This window comes from Bombus bifarius, unplaced genomic scaffold (assembly GCF_011952205.1).
Source record: "Bombus bifarius isolate JDL3187 unplaced genomic scaffold, Bbif_JDL3187 scf7180000008227, whole genome shotgun sequence".
Lineage (NCBI taxonomy): Eukaryota > Metazoa > Arthropoda > Insecta > Hymenoptera > Apidae > Bombus > Bombus bifarius.
Window position 1 is genome coordinate 1,019,357 of NW_022884524.1, and position 17,579 is coordinate 1,036,935.

Genomic DNA, 17,579 nt, shown 5'->3' on the forward strand with positions numbered 1-17,579 from the left:
CACGAACGTTACGTTCAACGTTCGATATTTGTGATCGTGGATTTGTTTGAACGGACGAAGCGCAAGAAAGAGGAGTTTCAGGTAATCGTGAATCATAGAAATTCCTTTATTATCGATTTCCTCGCATACAGTCCTCACACGATTCAAACAGCATCATACTGGTCGTTAGAAAATTCATCGAGACGCACACAAACTTCGCGATATAGGGCGATCGTTTTCGCTTTAATGGGTAGCAAAATGTGCAAAAAGTGAAAACACGGATTTTTTTATAATTCTAATTACGTTTGTTACTCGCGCGTAACTGCGTTACCATCTCACTCTGTGTTCTCTTATTACGTTTTTGAAAGGTACGGTTAGAATCGCACAAGCGCTTTTTCGGAATCCAGAGAAACATTTTTTTTTCTTTTATTAATTTTTATTCTTTAACTTTTTTTTTTACGCAATTTTATTCGTTTCTCGCGCTTTTATTTTTTAACAGTTTCAACGATTCATTAGACGACGGTGGCTCTGACTTTTTTGAAACCTTAACATTGAACACGCCGGTGATGAAATATCTTCGAATAAAGAAGAAAATGTTTCTACGAATGAAAGGATAGATACTTTTTTACGACTATAACGTCAATCATTTAAGGTCAATCGCTGAAAGATACGTAAGATCGAGAAATTCTGGATTCGGTAAGGCAGAGCTTCTTTTTATCGTTTAATTCACGGATGTCGAGATAATTCTTGCGTAAGTTCTATAAACATGCTCGGCTCGTGCGATTCGTTTCGACAAATCATATCAACGATAAAAATCAGCGTAGATACGTCGTTAAGTATTTCACTCGACATAATATCGACGTTATTACTCTCTACCAGAAACGCGAACGTTAACAGGAAGTTACCTCGAAGAAAGATATCAAGAAAAAAGTACAGTTTAACCGTAGAACGATCAAACTCATAATTTACCAATAGCATAATAAAATAATCTTTCAAACAAAAAAAAAGGGGGGGCAGAAAAATAACTCGTAAAACTCATATAGGAATGATCGGAAAATTAATTTCGATCGAATTTCATTCGATATAAATAAATAAGCGTCAACAACTATTCACACACGGTTCTACACGTAAAAAGAAAGGCGGAAGAAAACGAATTACAAAGAAAAGGATATACAGTAAAGACTCGCCTGTCGACTTTGCATACAAATCATAAATAGCTCCGGAATCATCGGCGAAAGAAGCGTGAAAACCACTTCTTCTAAACAAAAAGAGTGACAGTGTCACGATACCAACAGTAACGGTAATAAAAAATAATATTAATAATAATAATAATTTCTAACGAGTAAAACGTGTTCTCCTGTTCGAGACTAATGACACGAGCAGAAACAATCGAGTACACTGCGCAACATACAATATATTTATATATATATTTATATTTATATATAAATTTCTTTTGCATATTTATATATATATATATATTAAAACAATCGCTAAAAAATATAAATATATTTATATATTTATATTTGTATATATATATATAATTCTTGCCGTTTTACGGCTAGCTGCCTACGTAGGGCTGGACGGATGCGACGCAATAAGTATTTTATTTATACTTTGTTGCTCGAACGAAGAAACGCCGAGTTGAAACTACGATGCGACGAACAAGGAGCGTACAGGAAAAAGAGAAAGGTGTTAGATTAAAAAACGAAAAAAAGGGGAAACATAGGGAGAGAGAAGGGAGAGGGAGAAGAAAAAGAAAGAAAAAAGTAGAAAAACATATCACGTATCCTGCGACTTCCAAGACGGACGACTACGTGTTATTACTGGAACGCGCCATTTGACCGTTTCCTCCTCTCTTTTTTCCAAATCCAGCGAATACGGCAGCTTCTCTCTCGTTCCTCGCGAAGCTTCTCTCGATTGCGAGAGATACGATTGTTCGAGTAAAAATTCAAGAATAGGAAGAGAATGTAGGAAGAGAATGTGCCCGTAAGCTATCTCGAATGCCATTTTATCGCGTTTTATATTCGATGCAAGAAACTTCTGCGCCTTATTTCTGCCGGATACGCGAAGGAAAAATTGTACGTATGGGATTTCCTTTAGACGCGCGAATAAACGTAAAAACAGACGTAATTCCAGGGCACTAGCTCGATAGAAAATATAGAAAATTAGCCTGAACGTTCAAAAAACAGATTTTAGAACGATGAAATTAATTTCGTTAAACGTCCCATATCCATACGGTAAATACTTGGTAGAAATCCAAATGAAATATCTCACGCGCGAGTATGATTTCGATAATCGAAGGCGAAGAATGCTGGAAGAAACGCAACCAGGAAAAGCCATGTAACTAGAAAAGATTGTTAAACACCGATCGATTGGTACGTTTCGGTAATAACACGTCCGTCGATTCGCGAATTTAATCCTATACTTTAATCGTACGCCATATCCTGGGCTTAGTTTCGATCTGGCTATTTCTGGCTATTTAATTCTCTCCTTACCATCGCTTTACAACGTAATACCCATAGCCTTATCGCTGTTCCAACCGTGACGTAAATCGAACGACGATAGTATCAAAAATTATTATCGTTCTTTCGTTTTTTAAATCACGATCGACGATTCGTTTCGTACGAATGACTCGTTACTAGATTTAATTAAGTTCTATCTGTAAATACATAATTAAATCTGTTCGCCAAATACCGCCGCACGTATCCCGGATATCGGTCATGGTCGAGCCACTTGATTTTCGCTTCGACGTTGTGCTTGTCATTTAGCGACGCGCCAATCTCGATTAAACAATTACAAGTTGCTAGTAGAACGTTAAATGCGCATGTTTGATACGGTTTATCGATCGATTCGATCAAATTCTATTAACCATTCGCGGCCAAAACTGGACGCGGTGTGTACTGGACACGATGTGGGATGATATCGTGATCCCGGAATATTTATCGGACAGCTGAAAGTTTACACTAAACTCTCGTCGTGTCTTTTGTAAACGGAGCCGAGTAGAAATTTTTGAATCGACGTTACACAAAAATTTAAATAATTTCTATTTGGTTAAATCAACGAAGAAAATCGGTGGTTTTAATCGAACTACCCCTTTTAATTAAAACGTCCTATCTGGCATTTTGAAATTACCGAGATAACTGAAATTTCACCATTTTTATTGTCCTGTCTATTTTAACGAAGAAGTAGATAGTTGAGAATTTTTGAAACGTTTGAAATATTTTCAAAACGGAGAAGGATATAAGAGCGATATTTCCATGCAACATCTACTTCGCGCAGTACTTTGGGAAAAATTTGCTCGTGCAAGTAATCGATACGATTCCGAAACGTGGCCGGACCACGAGTAAGCTTACTGCACGAAGCAACCAGACCGCAAAGGGTTAATTTCTGCTTGTTCGCGGCTGGAACCGCTGGGAACTTAAATCGTAATCTCAGCGAACACGACTGGCTGGTTTTCTCGATCCTCGCCTGATCGAACGCACTGAATCCATCGGCATCCTCCTTCTCGAAACGTGGACCCATCTTTCGATTTCTTTACATCTTTCAATTTAATATCAGTTTTGAACGAAATAAAATACAAAAAAAAGAGGTAAAATACAAAAAAAGAAGTAAAATACTCTTCGATAAGTTACGACTTTCGCGTCTTAACGAGCGCGACTCGAAGAAAGAAGAAAACGAACGAGAACTGAAACTCTCACGGAATCGTTGAAAGTTTCTTATCGAGTAAATCGACGACGAAATCGTTGCGGGGGTGGATCATAAGCTCCACCTTTGGATCGGTATTGTCGCGTCTACCATAAATATCGGTCGACGTCGGACGCTTGGCGCCTCGAGCCGAAGGTTACAACTTTCTCGAAGACGTAGCAACGCCATCAGAGATCGTAGTCGAGGCAATTTCCCTCTGCGATTCCCTCGATCACTTTCAACAGGGTTTATTTCCTACGTCTTCGCGGTAGTCCTTCGATCACGCGATAACGCTATCTGGGTCTTTCAGTGGCAACTTTATAGTCCAAGATCGCGAGAAAGTCTTTTCGATTCACCTCGATAGAGCGTCACATCGTCGGAAGTAGCAGAGTAACGAAACCAACCGACCGAGCAATTTCGAAGGTACCTCGTGCTTCGTATTTGTCCTTGTTTATGTAAAGAGAAAAATCTATCGACCCTCTATATCGTCACGGTTGAAAATTACATATGTACATATTAATTTACATTTCGTCGCTGTATAATTTCTAATAAATTCTTATTATTCATCTACGCGAAATTGAAATGTACAGAATAAACGGAACATAACACCGCTGTGCAAGATAATTATGGTAGAGTTGCTTTCTCGGTTGCCTTGAAAAGGATATAAATGTGAAGAAACATCTACAATCGTCGAACGATTACTCTCTGTTTCCATTGAAATACGGTTTGAAAAATTGTCCCAATCATTTGCTTTTCCATAAACAAATCAACATTTTCGCTACAGAGGGTTAGAATATTATTCTCGCGCGTAGGAAAGTTGTGAAAGACCCGATAAAGTAACGAAGAAACTTGGACGATAAGTATCGCGACGTCTTTTACGAGTGCCTAAATAAAGTTAATACCAGAAAGAATCGGCGGACTGTTTCTCCGCTTTCGCGATAAAGAACTTGGTCGAGCTTCGTTGCCTTGCTACGCTCGTCGTTGAACTTTCGTTTCGTATCGGAATGCTTGTTCGACGAAATCGGCTGCGAGTAGACCTGCGAGTAGACCCGCGCCAGAACAAACATCATCGACGCTTTCGTCTTCGCCGAAAGTTGTTTAAACCTCGGTAGAGTGCGTCTGAATTCGCACTTTTTTCTGCGAGCCGTTCCTCGATAGAGTCGGACTGTGCGCCGAAAAACCGGGATTGTGGATACCGAGCGGCTTTGGCTTCTTCAACGAGCTTCGAAGCGGCGAAGCCGTGCTTGTCACGCTTCCGGAAGTTGCTACCGACGCCATCGAACCGTTTCCGGCTCCGCCTACATAGGGCTTGCCACTAGCGTCGGTCATCGAGATGCTGCCGCCTGAAATTCGAAACACCAAACATATATTTTCATTTATTTCGAATATAAAAGTTTCCTATTTTATATATGATATACCTACGCTATATCTATACTATGTAACTATATCGTTAGATCGGTACACTTGTGTGAAATCGCGTAAAAAATCTGTCAATAATTTATGTTTCTCTATTTGTGTGGAATTTAAACGCGAGGAAGTACGCGATAATTTCGAAAATATCTCGAATAAAGCAGATACGTATTGTACTATTAGGCGAGTGAAATAAATTTCTATTTAGGTTCCATTTATTTAGTCGTGATGGTAAAAATACGAGTTTACGTAAACATCGTGGTTAATGGCGTTAACGAGATAGTCTACTATGTGTATATTAATTTAGCATATTTTTTTCTAGTAATGACACATTTCATTTGCAACGACTTAGTGTGTATTACGATATACATATGTTACATTACACGATAGAATATATTAAAATGTAGTTTACAATCGTAAATTGGAACTATTAACACGTAATCCGATTAATTTTATTTTTATTCTGAACCTGAAACCTGGCTGGAATTAGGAAGGTAGCGACAATAATCTCGACATTAAATGCACCATTTTATAAGTTAAACTCGTTTCATTGAAAACAAACTGGATTATAAATTTCGACTAATTAACCAAAGAAACTAACCGTCGTAAAAGTTAAAAACAGCAAACAAGGACTATAAAACAGATAATTTTGTGTGTGCGTGTGACAGTGGACAGTCCCACGACCTTTCACTCTACGATAATAGGAAAAAAAGTTTGGAAATTGATTGTCCGCCGAGGTGGCCAACGGGTTTCTCAACTATTCCAGTACATTGAATTAAATTCCACGATTTAACTTTAATCGAGGCACGTGGAACTTTAATAAATAAAATATAATCATTATCGATAAATGCTATTAGGTTGTCCGAAATGTTTCTTTCGTTTTACGAGCACAACGCACAAATAATAAACGCACAACGTTTTTTCTTTTATATTATTTTCTCCAATTACGTACGATCCATTTGTACGATCCATGTTGAGATAAACATCGCGACATTTCACAGACTTGGTTTCGCGTTTGTAAAAAGGTGCACTGTTGTAAAAAACACGTTTGCGAAAGAAAGACACTTTTCGGACAACCTATTTACATTTATAAACAAATTTAATCGTTTAAACGATATCGTAACGATCGCACGACCGTGGACTGAAACAGATAGTCTCTCTATTCGGTATTCGGTAATAATTAGAAAATTTATAGTCGCGAAAACTCTTGCAATTACAGGGCTTCTTTGAATCTCTTTGCGAGGAAATCGTAGTTAATAAGAACGTAAGAACGTTTAATATCATTTATAAGAGTAATTACTCATTACGACATAATTTCCAGCTACAGAACAAAATAATTGCATAAAGCAGCCGGAACAGCGTATAACAACCGCTAGTTCTGGAATTTCTCATTAGAGGTAGGTAGAATCTTGGCTATCATCTTTTAAACACCAGACGAATAATAGACCCCTATAAATAATACTCTTCGTAAAACGCTTCTTATATAGTTCGCTAAGCTACGAGTAACCAACTATAATCGACGAGCTTCGTAATCTTCGATCGATCGAAAATTCGCAAGAACAAAAAGAAAAAAAAAACGATAGTCCTTCGCGAAAAAGCACAAATCGAAATCTATGAAAAATCGCGCACGTTGCAATTCGATGAACACTCGTGTCACGTTTCACGCATGCACTCACGTACGTGGAAGCAATATTTAAGCGCACCTGCACTCTTGCTACGTGGAAATTCATCGAGACGTTTTAATTCACCACGAGGCATGATCGAGCGCGATGAGCACTCGGCTGAATTTCCACTCTATGTGTCATCCAAACGCGAAGTTATTCGGGAAAAAATTTTTACATCGCCTCTTTCCACTCGACTCCGTGCTCATCCTTTCTTCTATGGCCTTCCATATCTTTTCTTTCTCTTTTTTCTCTTTTTTTGTCTTTCTAAGCGCTTTAACGTCGCACACGCACAAAGAAGTAACTGTAATTTCTCATTTATGTACTTTAACCTTATCGTATTATTTCCGATTCCATCGCATTTTTCTATCGATAAAAAGTTCTCAAGTCGAGAGCGAATATGGAAATTTCATGCGAGGGGAATTTTGTGAAACGTTAGAAATCATTTTGGTGGTGGAAACGGGAGGCAGCTCGAGATGTATACAAAATTCACAAATTGCAGTGGCATCCGTTTAATTTATTCCCCCCTCCCCCTAAATTTTAATCACTATCTTTTTACTGTTTATCCGTTTCTTTAGCAGTTAGTTTTCCTTCTATCACTCGCGCTTGCTTCCTTCCTACTGCGACACCGTGTTTCGTGTTACAGTTTAGTTCTTTCTCTCCGCAACTTTCCTCGTTGCGTCCCTTTTCTTTGCAAGTTTTCCAAGTTTGCAAGTTCTCCCCCGTTATTTTTTACTTCTCCGATCCCTGGCGTACGATCTCTCTATTTGCTCCCTTCGCCTTGACTTCGGTCCGTCACGTTTCACCGCGTTTCACATCCGAACACGTTTCTCGGGCATATTGAGTTTCCATCAGCTGTTAGGCGAAGGCCCTTCGACTTTCAGCCACGCAGCAACGTTCCGTCACAAGCGAGCAACCTGAAGAACGTCTTCGCTCGATTCAAGCAGATCAAGCATCGCACGAAGATGTTTAAAGTTTGTCTTGCTCGAGAAATCCTCTTTAGGAACGTTTAAAAAGGGAACTGAAACATCGGTTCATTTGCTTGCAAATTTTGCAAGCTTTTGCTCATTTTGTAATACACCCTTTCTACAATGAAAACATTCCCGAACGTTTGTTCAAAATACCTCGAGTACCTTTTAAGAGAAAAATCCTGTTCTCATCTTATCTATTTTTATTTTTATGAAATAGGAAATGTAATAGGTGGTTCCAAATAGCAATTTACGAGTGATACGTTAATTCCCAAATTTGACCGAAATATTCGTGGAAATCAGGTAAAAAATGTACTGTTTCGTTCGGCTGACGCGTAACCTTGAGCGTAACCCGTTCGAAATTGTGCACCGAAGCGAAGCTATTAGGAACTAAATGGATACGTTGCCTCGTTAACCGCATTAATAATATTCCGACGAGGGAAAAGCTTTACCTTCGAGCTGACAGCCAGGAGCTTTCTCTTTGTTCCGTAGAAAATCGAGTAATATCGCAGGTGGGAAAAAACTTATGACAAACGTTTATCGAATGCGATATAAAAGTATTAAATGGACGAATGTCGCTTGCCGCGCTACCTCAAACAGATTTCTTTTTCATACGCGATAGGAATTCTAATTTCGTGATGTGAAATTTAAACGAAGCGCGCAACAGAAATTAAGGAGACGCAAACAACAAGGAACAAGGAGACGCAAAACTACAGGCAACAAATGTATTTAGTATCGTAGCATCATATCCCTGGGGCATCGTATAACTGAATTACCGACGCTCTTCGCGATATCATATAGAGGTTGAATTTGAATTCAATTAGTTAACCATAAACCGAAACGAATAGTAATCTATCATTCGATACCGTGAAATTTAATATTTCAACATTATTTAATTCCAGAATTGAATATCGAAGCTTCTATATTCGTATACTCGTATGAGCTTCTATACTCGTATCGAAAGTTTCGATACGAGTCGATGTTAAAAAATGTCGATGACTTACGAGTCTTACGAAAATTTCCGATTCTACAATGCAATATCCACGAGCTTCCAAGAATTTTGAAATCGTGTCAAATTGCTCGCATTACTTACCGCATCTGCCGATTCCCTTCGACACGAATAAGCAAATTACTCAACTTCTTACTAAATTTCGATCGACTTCATTTTGTCATGCCATACACGCGCTCCATACATTTTGTAATACTTGGTCCTTTGTTACGAAGTGTTATTGCTCCTCACCAAGTCTTCCTCGCGACGATACGATCGTGACAGAGGTTTTAGAAACGCGACCTTCGAATGCGAACGAACGCAGAAGAAAGAATATTCTTTATTAAACGAGTTCCGATACCATTATTTTTCTATAAATAGACTCGTGGTTAACGTCGATAGTTTTTCGGTTGAATATTGTACGGTTGATTATTACAATTTTAGATTTAGACGGGATCGGGGAAAAAAAATTAATTAAGCAGAGTAGTTTAGTAATTAAACAGGGATCACGTGTCTAGCGAACTTACCATTCGTGGGTTGATGTTCCCGGTAGCCAGGATTATTTATGGTAGCTGCACGAGGATCACCGACAACCCTGATCTTCGTCGGATCACCGCCTCGTCGAGCATAAATACCTTCGTATACTGCGGTGACCAGCACGCCAAAGTTCAAAGCGATAGCAGCCAACTGTAACAATAAGTTTCATATCCTTTGGTCGATGAAAGTTTCAAACAAACTATGTATATCTGAACGATCGATTCGATAAATTATTTCTTAACTGTAAACATAATTTTATCGTAAATTATTATTTAATACGTATATCTTGCATTATTCGAATTCACGGTTACGGTTGTCGCACGGATTTTTACAAAACGTTCTAAGACAAAATTTCATTTTCTCTTAGGAAAATAGATCGCGGTTATAAATAGATTAACGGATCGAGAGAATTTACAAAGCGAGCATAAGTTTCCCGTCGTAGCCGATTCACCGTAAAATTATTTCCCCAAAAAAATGAAACTTCGGTTCATCAAATGATAATTCTTGATAAATCTTTCGATGAAACCGCAGAAGAGCGTTGGAACGTAAAAAGCGCGATAAATACGACGTCCAACGATTAACGCAAATACTCGCAATTATCGTACCGAAAGTTTGCAGTCCGATGGAGCATCGATTATGCACGCTCATTATCGATGAAGCGAGTTCGTTATCGTGCCGCAACAATTCCAAGCCGCATAATTATCCACCTTTTGTCGGAAGAATACCAGTAAATTAACGATTACCACGAACAGACAAGGCTGAATTGCATATAATACTTTAAAAAACATTTCCTCTGGCATAGTTTATTTTTATATAAATTATTCAGAAAAATAAATTACCTATTTTACTTTTGAAAACGTTTTACTTTGTAAACAAAAATTATCAGAACGCTGACATCGTGACAGGATATATATTACCGAGGGAAAAAACTAAGAGGCATTTCATTAATCGCAAGGAAAAACTTCTTTCAATCCACAGCACCACGACGTACAATTAATATTTGGACGTTGTCGCGTCAAAATTTACCATTACTAAAATCTTCTAATTCGTCAATTACATCGATATCGTCCAGTTATCGCAACAGTGGTACATTGATTCGTCCACCTGAACGCGTCATACGTTGCCATTGTTCTAGAATCCGTAAGGTTCGTCCATATTGTTCTATACGAAATGCTCGTTTTCAGCGCGCGTTGTTGTCTCTTGTTGCGAAATACGCTCGATCATTGAACGCAGGAAAAAGAACGGAGGAGGGTGGGAACGCGGAAAGAACATAGGAAAGGTGGAAGAAAACAGGAGATTCAATTAAGACGTAGAAAAGACGCGGGGAAGCCATTGTTTCGGCACAATAATCGATTCACCGTTGTTTCTTTAGCTTCCGTTGTACCTTTCGCCGTATCGTTCCGCCGTATCGTTCCGCCGTATCGACCTGCGGCCGAGCAAAAGGAAAGAGGAAACGGGAAAACCAAATATACGGTCCGGTGACAATTTGATTAACAAACGCTGCTCCCTCTGGGATTTATTTATCAGCCCACGCGTACCACTGTCGTTCATTAAGGCCAGAATGAAAAAATGTCGAAGCACGGTTAAATCTTGTACGCAGGAAGAGATTACAGAGATCAAGCTGGTGAAATAAAGCCATGGTATTAGGGGATGCTCGCAACAGGGTTTTAGACTTTGTACGTGCTTCCTCGAGATCCTAGGAAACCTGTACTTTATTTTAATAAAATATTTTACATTCGAATGTGAATCACGAACTTGATGTGAATTTATTTTTCAATACAATCGCTGGCGTATACTTTATATTCTACTTTATATCCTACTTTATTCTATTTATCGAACGACGCGACAGAATTATTCTTTAAGCGTCTAAGAGAATTGCTCGTTTCGTGAAAGAAATAAAATTTGGAAATTGCAAAAAAGGATTTCCTAACGATTATTTCTTGCCACGCAAGGGAAAGATTTTCGTTTCCTCGCCAGTTTTTCTCCGCTCAATGAAATAAGCGTAGACCCTCTGCCTCTTTACATTCAAGCTGCATTCACCAACGAAAGAAATACTTTACCATACAAACTCTGATTTTCTTTTGTTAAATTCACGTTATTATTGGCGTCAAGAATAAAATTTCATATTTCTTCTTCGAGCGTTAAAAAACATTTATATGCTAATTTTACCACATTTTCAAATTTATTCTTTTCTTATTAAGAAAAGTACAATTTTCATTGATACGATACGCGTTAAATAATTCTGCCGAGCCTCTCGATATTTATCTGAAAAGTATATAACGTTTTCAACAGTCAATGTATTTTATTATATTTCGAGTACGGAATATTCGATGAAAGGAAAAGATCGAACGTATCGATTCGAGGCAAAAATGTATACGGTATTATTATCGTAATATAAAGGTTGTAATATAAAGTCGGTTTTCTATAGATCAACATTAGATCGTGTCTTTCAGTGAAACAGAGGTGAAAAATGTTAACTCGAACCTTCGATTCCATCCGATCGACTCCACTACTATTATTTTTATCCTATTATCTTTCTTTGTTGTTTTACTTTCCTCCTCGCAAAACGTTTTTATGGCGGGATCTCTGATATTTCCAACGTCTGAAAGAAATGCTTCGAGAAATTCACGATTGAAACAAGCAAATTCTTTAAAAGAACAATTGGCAAACTACTTTTCAATTTTTCCTAAATTCCTGAATATCAACCTTTTCACAAATTATCTAATTCGACGAACGACGCAAACCTACAGTTATTAGCGATTATTTCTCCGACAAAAAAGCTTAATCTCATTTTCTACCAATGTCACGGACAAAAAATAAACGTCTCTTATATCTCACAAAAAAACTATAAAAAAAAAAAGATTAAACTATGGAATCTCGACGATCGTAGAATACGAAAGGCACTTCCGGCGAATGTGAAATCCCCATGGCTTAACTTTACATCGTTATAAATCGCGGCTTCGTTTCACCTTGCCCTGTTTCTGTTTGTTCATTTTGTCCAGCTCGATCTCGTCCTTGGCCTCTCTCAGAAGGCTGCGTCTCTTCTTTTCCATCATCTTGCATCCAGTACTGTAGTACAGCCGTGTGGCGATCCTCACGTAACACGGATAAAGTGTATTTCATAAAAAACTTGGTACGTTTCACACAGCACAGTTTTATATTCACGAATATGACGGTTCCGTGTCCTTTAACATTCGTAACTTTTCATTCTCGACTTTCGCTCCATTCTGCTTTCCACTTTCTTTTAATCGAAGAATCAAAAACTTCTTTTATAATAGAAATTTCTTCTATAGATTCAACTGTGTAAGTTTCTTTAGAAGAAGTTTTCAAAGGTTCGACGAAGCGATTTCGAAGCGATAGATCATCGTAATTAGAAATTTTATATAGTCTTTGAATTAATCGGTGAACGTAGATCGAAGAAGATGTTCGCCTTAAGGTTAACGTCCACCGATCACTGATCGCGAGCCGTATCACTGATCAATCGTGCAACAGTATCGATAGATAACGCGTCTCGATCTCGTGTTTCATCGTAGCTAGCTACCGAATGGCAACCTGTTTAACAACTTTCGCTATGAAACACAACAATCCTTACGAAACGCTTTACGTTTTTGCGACGAGGCTGCTCCGAATCGCGATCTCGTTTCTCGAAAATTATTTTACGTACGCTTGATACACAGCGTTCGTTAATAGCCTGTTGATAATGAAAAATAAAACAAGAATCTCTAAAAACACTCGCTAGAAGTTTGTCGACATTCGGAGAACTGATCGACGAAAACGCTATTCCACGCGTCGAACAACAGCTCGGTCAATAAAAGACATGACTGCGATTTGTCTGTCGTTAAAAAAAAAAAAAAAAAAATAATTCCAAGGAAGAAACGGGAACAGAAATCACTGGTACAGTTCGTAGGCCGAGTACACGATCGTGGAAAAGTTGTATGGTAAAACGAAGGAACGGGGACGCACGTTGCTGGCAAACGATCCGCGCCAAAACGTTCACTGAGGGTCCGCCAATGTCGTCTCATTGTTTTTAAAGTGTCCAACAGTCGTGGGTGCTCTGACACATACTAACTAAGCCCCTGCGGGGGGCTTAACGAAACACCTGCGAGCTGTTTCTGATCAGGTGGCCTTTAAGTATTTAATTCCTCGATCGTGCGCGACTCGCGTATACGTTTCACACTTCGTTTGGAATCTGCGTACGGTACACATATTACGTATGTACATACGTTTATTTCAATATGATACACGATACAATTTGAAACACGTCGTACGATTATCGGTAGAACGATCGATTTCTGTGGCATCGATTCGATCCACCAGATAGAAAATCGGTCGCGTGTTAATTGGATTTAACGTGGAAATTATTCAATGCACACAGCTACATAGTAAATGTATCGCGACAAGTATAATTCCAGTTGAGCCAAGAAGAATGATAATGGTTAATGAGTGTCTAATTACGATACGTTGTCGGAAACAATGATTACGTCAGTGTGATATTACGTAATCTTGTTAAGTGACACTGTTTCCGATTCTTGCATGTAGATTTTTAGAGTAATCGCCGAGCGACGAACGATCGATCGGCAATTTTAATATTTGCAACGACGTCCTTTGAATTTAAAAGATTCGTTTCGAAAACGAGGTCACTGATAAATAGCTGTAAAATTATTGAGAGGAGCGCACGTTCCTCTTTCTTATCTTTTATCTTTTATCTTGTATCGGAAAAATAAAGCCAAATAAAAATGTTGCAATAACTGATATCCAATTTATCTACTGTTTATTTTTCTATAAAAAATTATATCTTCTAAATAACACGTTTTTAACACGGTTCTTTTTTTCAAAATATAATGTAGCTAGTACATTTAAACACGAAAGTAAGGAATCACCGTAAGTTTCTCTAGAACTTTCTTTCATAAAATTATATACGCCGACCGTTTCAAATGTCGCTTCGAGACTCAAGCGTACCGTGGAAAACGGTGAAAAGAAGTCGGAATTTTCTACCTAAATACATTTGTCATTCCATTGATTACCGTTCTAATAACTTGGCTGCAGCCAAAGAGAAACTCGACGCATCGGTACGATGTTACGATACACCGATGGATAGTCGAGGCGTATCGTCGTCATCATCCTTATCTCTTGCGGTGTTCCAATAACCGCGATATTTCTACAAGTCGACGTCATTATGCTACATGCAAATTCGTACCAGTTTCGTTTTAACGTCGATAAACCACGAAGTTTTCTATCTACAAATAAAAAGGCTATCGGTGTTTACCATCGTTAATGAGTCTACGAATCAATTAACGACGTAATTTTCAAACAAATTCTGCAAATTACGATCAAACGACGACAAAGAAACGGATTATATTCTGGAAAATTCGAAATTTCAAGCAACTAACGTTTCTATTATTTTTCCTCAAAGACAAGATATCGTAGTGCGAAAGTAACTGTTTTGTCAATTGTCAATTCGCTGATATTACGAGTTGGTAAATCTCTGTACAACAGGTTCCGTATGTAATATTCAAGATAATCCGTAACTGGTGGCGCAATTGGTGGTACAATTGGCTGATTCTACGTGGAAAAACACGATGAAAATGTGAAATCGAATTTTTTCGTATGACGTTTCGTTTCCGAGAAAATCGAGCTTGAAAATTTGTCAAATAAGCTTAAGCTTTTTGTTAATTCCAGACTGAACAAGAGTAGAGATAATCGACATACATGCGAAGATAAGTAAGACACGTAGTAGATAAGTAAAAAAAAAATACAATTCTTGATAAAAGGCTTTCTTTTCGAGAAAAATAAATTTAAAACGTTTCGTATCGTGCGCGTGTACCGGACAAGTTGCTAACGTTCCTAAAGTTCTTCAAACTTTATTTTCTTGAAAATAATAGGAAGAATTTTATTTTACCTAGTCTGCGCTTGGCCAACTTTAAGCAGACTTGATAAATTTTCACACACGATTTTCTCGGAAACGAAGCGTCATATGAAAAAATGTTACTTCGCGTTCTTGCCTTATTTTCGTCACGTAGAATCACACTCTGTATCCACTTATACTGGCAATTACAGACCACCCTGTGTAAATACAACTACTTTAACAAATCCAAGAACCCTCTCTTAATATTAAACGCCAAGCTGTCACTCGTGTTTCATCGCAATATTCCAATAACTAGTTCCCCTGTCATATATGAAATACTAAAATATCCTGCGGCACACGTCTGCTTCGATATAACGTAGCGAACACTTACAAGAACTAAGATCAGCTTTGTCACGTGTAACCATACCGTGCAAGGCAGCGTTTGTTCGGAAAAGCCACGGGACCGAGGCTGATCTGTCCACAGAGTCGCAACATCTGTGCTCGAGTGGCTTCGTCAGGAAATCGCTATCGAGATAACGAGAGCCTGGTTGCTCGACAGGTGAACGTGCAACGGTTTCACTTCCTTTCAGATAGGAGCAACAGGTTTCGACAAAGAGGCAACACGCTCCATCGAAATATCGTGGAGGAACACAGCAGCGGTCGGTAGTTTCCCTCGTTAAGTGTACTATGCTAATGAGAAGGATCCTGAAGGAAACTAGCTCGATGGACGAGTTAATCGGTCTCGAGGAAAATTACGCTGGTGAAAGTTTCAGGCTGATTTATCAGCACGAACGAAACGGAGATTCGAATAGTGGAGAGGAAATTTTGGAGAAAAAGCCGAAGGAACTTAATCGAAGGGGAACGAAGGAATCTGAGAATTAAAGCAGCTGTGTCAGTGAATCGAGGTAATCGAATGACCAAACTTCTTATTACACTGGCTGGTTTTAGATGTTGTGTTTTTCATTATTAAGAATAAGTGGAAAATTTAGTTTTGATATATTTGAAAAAATACAAAATAAACAATCGTAACCGAAATATTCGTAAGAATATAAACTTCCATAAATATTTATACGATAGTTATACGCATATATGTATTCATTTCCATCGTATCTCTTCGATTCTAATCATCTCTGTGTACCACTAGGAGTCGATAGTTACGGTAGAATTGATTGCATAGAGTAATTTAACGTAATGGAAACGAGATAAGAATAGAGGATAACAAATGAGATTGTTTCCATAGAAAAATATAAGCTGGAATTAAAATCTATATATTTGCATATATGTATAAACGTAGTAAAAGCAGAGTTGGAGGCATTCGATTAAAACTCTTACATAGATAATACTAGCTCGAAGCTCGAATAACACGAATACACGCGAGAGCTTTATCTTGTAATTTAAACGCTTCTCTGACAAATACCTCTTGTTAAAATATTCAACCATTTTTCGTCAGGAAATTGAAAAATACATTTTTTCAACAAAATCTGGTACGTGGACTGGTTGTAGGCACACGAAAAAAGACTTAGAAACAGGATTTGCAAGCTTACCTGCATATAAAACGCTTCTCCCCTCGTGATAACGAAGCTGCTAGCTCTGTCATCGGTTTGTAGGGCAAACAGACTCGCTGCTACGATTGCCAAGGAAGCTGGAACAAAAATATTCATACTCTACGGTTTTCGTATAAACAGAAAATATATCTCTACATAATACGTATCTAGATATTTTTATAATTCAGTAAACAAATAATTTTTTTTTTTTTTTTTTTTTTTTTGAAGAGGCAACATTGACCGAAGGGGAAAAATTCATTCATTAAACGCGGTCGACTGCACGATCTATGAGTTTAACGCGTATCACTTTACAGCAACAAGATCCACCGCAGATATTCGATTCTTCGTCTAAGGGTAAGTAGGCCAGTAAGTAGACAAGTGACTGGTAATCCTACCGTGGTCAGCCTATTGCAAAACTCTCCGACACTGTCTGATGCAAAAGGACTTCTCCGCCTGAATTACGCTCTACAATTTCCACGTGTTCCGCAATTTTGCAAATTATAACAATTTAAAGAATCGCGTAGACACCGAATTCCTCTACGCGTAATACGACCTCGTTAAAATGTATAAAAAATACAAATAAAAGTTGCAATCTCGGAAAATAAAGACGCCAAACGTAATCGATATATCGTTAATTGCAATTGTGGGGGTAGAAATAAAAAAAGTCATATTAAACAAAGAGAGCGGCGAGTAGAAAACGAAACTGAGGCACATTTCCATAATTAAATAAATCTTGAAATTCATTTCCATTTATATTTTCCACGATACCATTCAGACTATCGTAAAGTTCTGCCTGTATGAAACACGTGTGCTAATCAGTTTGCAATTAAAGTGAAATATTTACCCAATGCCATATATTCGACTATTTCGTTCCAATTTATAGTATTCTCGAATAACAAATTTCATTTGTTGCTTCTCTTTTTTCGCCATTCAATTATATCGTATATTTCACGCTTAATTAAT

At 38.0% G+C, this 17,579-nt stretch overlaps 1 protein-coding gene across 1 annotated transcript in view; it reads right to left on the reverse strand.

Annotated features, from left to right (window-relative positions):
• Positions 1 to 4,131: 4,131 nt before the first annotated feature.
• The window catches only part of LOC117211290, a 51,116-nt gene continuing 37,668 nt past the window's right edge, over positions 4,132 to 17,579 (reverse strand). Inside the window, exons 5-7 of the mRNA XM_033454999.1 lie at positions 16,617 to 16,714; positions 9,218 to 9,377; positions 4,132 to 5,006 (exon numbers count right to left, since the gene is read on the reverse strand). Coding sequence (XP_033310890.1) covers positions 4,762 to 5,006; positions 9,218 to 9,377; positions 16,617 to 16,714 — 503 coding nt within the window. The 3' untranslated portion in view covers positions 4,132 to 4,761. The remainder of the gene's footprint in view (positions 5,007 to 9,217; positions 9,378 to 16,616; positions 16,715 to 17,579) is intronic.